Below are 3852 nucleotides of genomic sequence, written 5' to 3' on the forward strand. Positions count from 1 at the left end.
CACACACACACACACACACAGAGGTGGATCTAGAAGGGAGGATGAAGGCATGCAGAAGGGTGAGCTGAGGCTCTCTGGCAGGCTGGCTTACCCAGGACATCAAAGGCTGGCAGCACATCAAACTCCACCTCCTGATGCAGATGGGGGGCACTCAGCTTGAAGCTCAGAGCCCAGGCAAAGGGCCACCATGAACTCCGAACCTCAAAGTTGACACTAAAATGTCTCTCACGCTGAACCTCGTACAGCTGTTTCTTAATTTCCTTGATGAACTCTCTCCGTCTGTTTAACAGATCCTGATAGCTGGTGAGATTGTTAAAGAACACCACCAGATCAGCGTCTGACTTGCCCCTGAGCGTGGTGCCTTTGCCTGAGGAGCCACCCTGAAAGACAAGGAGGAGAATGAGAAGGGACAGGGAGAGTCGTGCTGGGCAGTCCAGATGCCGAACTACAGTCCACCACTAAGGGTGATAGGTGGGTGGATGGATAGATAGATAGATAGATAGATAGATAGATAGAGCTGCCACATGTGTAGTGGAATACTAGTTAGCCCTGAAGAGTGACATCAGGATCTATGTAGGAAAATAGAGGATTCTGAGTCTCCTCCTGGTACAGAAGATAAGCCAGACTCAGAAGAACAAACATCCGTGTTCATCTGTGGAGTCTATATTTGTGTATGTCAGTGTGTGTGTGAACGAGAGGGGGGTATATGTATGGCAGTGGGGGAGGGGAGGGGTCTAAAGGAAATGAGCAATGAATATTGTTACACTATAGCACATTGTACTATGGAATAGCGTATACTATCATAGAGAAACTGAAAAGTAATAAAAGTGATCAAATCTAGAAAATGAATATTTTTCAGAAGAAGAATTTGTACTGAGAAGAGCCTCCCTAAATAAAATGCTGAGCATCATCACTAACACACATGAGCACCAGCCACTGTTGAGAAGAGGGCATTACAAATTGTCGCATCCACGGATGGAGAGGTGGGTCAGTAGTTCAAAGTGCCTGCTGTTCCTGCGGATGACCTCAGTTTAGTTCCCAGCACCCAAGTAGTTACATAGATGGCTCAGAGCCACCTATGTAACTGCAGCTCTAAGGGAATCTGACATCCACAATTCAACCCTGACCATTAACACATACATAGCCCCTACTCACAGCTAAAAATATGAAAATACAATCAACTAAAAATAACAAGGAAGAAAAGAAAACAACTTTGTTTCTGAATCCTTCATAGAGCCTTAGAGTTAGGTAGCATTGTCATGAAACGCGAACGGAGCCTAGAGAGGGTCCATCAGTCCAGTCACACAGCAGGCGAGTCCTAGTCTGTCCTCCGTGTCACGTTTGACTTAGTCTATGTGACCTTGCCATCCGGGGCGTGGACTGGGCACACTGGACATGGAGAAGGTAGTTGAGTTACCCTAAGTCACACAGCAGTTCAAAGGTTGGATTCCTTCCATCCCCTCGGCCCCCACACCGACCTACCACTCTCCAGCAATGCTTTGCCATCCTGGGCCTCAGATTCCCTGACTCTGAAATGGGCATGGCCTGGGAGTGGGGAACATAAACTGTAGCTGAGGCTCCTTCTCCAATACAGATGCGGGGCCTGGGGGGGGGGGGGAGAAGAACCCATCACCAGCTGTGATCAGAATTGAAAGGAGGGATCAGGGCTGTCTGGCTTCTGAGAGTCCTCTCCCACCCCATTCAGCCAGCTCAGGCTGAGGAGGGCTCACCTTCACCACCTTGGAGACCCTCACTGGGTGGGCAGCACCTTGGAAGCATCTCTCCTTCAGGAAATCACTCACAACTTTGATGGCTGATTTGACATCAGCCCTAAAGATGGTGTCCGGAAGGAGGTAATGCTCTATGAACTTGTCCAGGTTCCAGGATGGGATGCTCCTGAGTCCGTGCTCCATGAGAAGTCTGGAGCTTCCTGGGTCTCCCAGCCTGGCTGAAATAAGAACTAGATTTTCAGTTTCCATTTCCAGGGAAGGGCGAGGCTATGCAAATAGGCCGGGCCGGGGCAGCCAATGGCTTCAGAGCTTCTGACCAGGTGCCTCCAAGCCTGAGCTTTCTTAGGAGATAGGAGATATTATGTATGCATCCCTCATCTACAGTTCCTGCTTCTCCATGACTCTAGCTTGAGTTTAGTTGGCATTGAACCCAGCCAGGACAAAGTTCGTTTTCCTTGGGGTGTGGTCCCTGGCAGGCTGCCCACTTCCCAGTGGTCGGCTTCACACCTCTGTATGAGAAGCCCTGACTGGATCCAGTGGTTTAATCATTAAAAGAGCCACACTAAGTCGGGATGGGGAAGCGTTCCGTGGGAGGAAAGGGAGGGTGAATTTGATAAAATATATTGAAGGTGTATTATGATAACTCCAAAGAATAGTTTACAAAATGTCCAGGAAGATATTTAATTCCACTCTCTTTTGTCTTTCAAGAGGCACAAACCATCTCTGCAGAGCTCGTCAGTGTCCACCAGGGGGCTCCCGAGGATAACATGTCTCCGGCAGCTCTGGACATGTGACTACGAGGGCAAATCCAGGTCTTACATCATGGGACCTGGACACTCCCTGACTCAGTCAGTCTCATCATGGAGGTTGGCTGTGTTGCGATGAGTGACCCTTGTGCAGATACTTGGCGCAGCACAGAGGTGGTATAGATGAGGTGGGCACAGTGACACACTACAATGCCAGCAGCAGGGCTGAGGCAGGAGAATAGCTGTAAGTGGGCTGATGGTCAGCTTATAACAGAAGTCCTACTTCATAACAACAGCAAAGATAGCTCAGAGGGCACAGGTGTTTGTCACCAAGCCTGAAGTCCTGAGTTTGGTCCCTGGGACCCACGTGATGGAAAGAGAGAGAGCCGACTCCTACAAGTTGTCCTCTGACTTCACATGACACACAGGACATAAATGTCATAGACTATCTAAAGCACGATTGGCTTGATCCTCCTCCAGATCTGCTCAGGACCCTCAGCTGGCCTCCTGTCCTCCCATCCCGGCACTTGTGGGAGGGGCCTTCAGCATCCCAGTTCCCTCAGGCAAGGTCAGGGTCCACCAAGGAGCCTCTGCTATCAGCCAGGGCATGAAGACTTTTTTCTAAGGGCCAGCCTCTGACCTGAATGACAAGGCCATGGCTTCTGTTTTTCCATAAGAAAATCCCTTAAAGCCACCTATGAGTTGTGCTGTCTTAGTTAGGGTTTTACGGCTGTGAACAGACACCATGACCAAGGCAACTCTTAGAAGGCCAACACTTAATCGGGGCTGGATTACAGGTTCAGAGGTTCAGTCCATTATCATCAAGGAGGGAACATGGCAGCATCCAGGCAGGCATGGTGCTGGAGAAGCTGGGAGTTCTACATCTTTATCTGAAGGCAGCTAGCAGAAAACTGGCTCCCAGGAAGCTAGGACAAGTGTCTTAAAGTCCCCACCCACAGTGACATATCTACTCCAACAATGGCACACCACTCCAACAAGGCCACTCACCTCCCAACAGTGCCATTCCCTAGGCCAAACACACAAACCATCACACATTGCAAAAACCATGGGAGAGCCAATGTGGCCACAATTACCTCACTCTTCTGTTCCTTGTTGTCTGCAGCAATTGCAACAGTAATTTAGGTGTGTGCGGTGTGGTGTGTGTGTGTGTGTGTGTGTGTGTGTGTACATATGATTGTGGAAGGGACTTCTTTTTACTGTTTTATGAAACAGTCGCATCATTTAGCCCAGGCTAAATCTTCTGCATCAACCTCCCAGGCATTGAGATTACAGGTGTGGACCATCCTGCCAAGATGAACATTCACTCCTGCTGGGCAGGGAGAGGTTGGCATGGAGACAGGCTCCCCCTCATGAGG

The 3852-nt window shown here is 49.5% G+C and overlaps 1 protein-coding gene across 1 annotated transcript in view; it reads right to left on the minus strand.

The window, feature by feature from the left end:
- Nucleotides 1–1913, minus strand: part of LOC110339088 (2'-5'-oligoadenylate synthase 1A-like) — a 6935-nt gene extending 5022 nt beyond the window's left edge. Inside the window, 2 exon segments of the mRNA XM_021222571.1 lie at nt 92–380; nt 1731–1913. Of these exon segments, the coding sequence (XP_021078230.1) occupies nt 92–380; nt 1731–1913 (472 nt within the window).
- Between the last annotated feature and the right edge of the window lie 1939 nt (nt 1914–3852).

The sequence above is a fragment of the Mus pahari genome, chromosome 23 (genome assembly GCF_900095145.1).
Source record: "Mus pahari chromosome 23, PAHARI_EIJ_v1.1, whole genome shotgun sequence".
Taxonomy (NCBI): domain Eukaryota; kingdom Metazoa; phylum Chordata; class Mammalia; order Rodentia; family Muridae; genus Mus; species Mus pahari.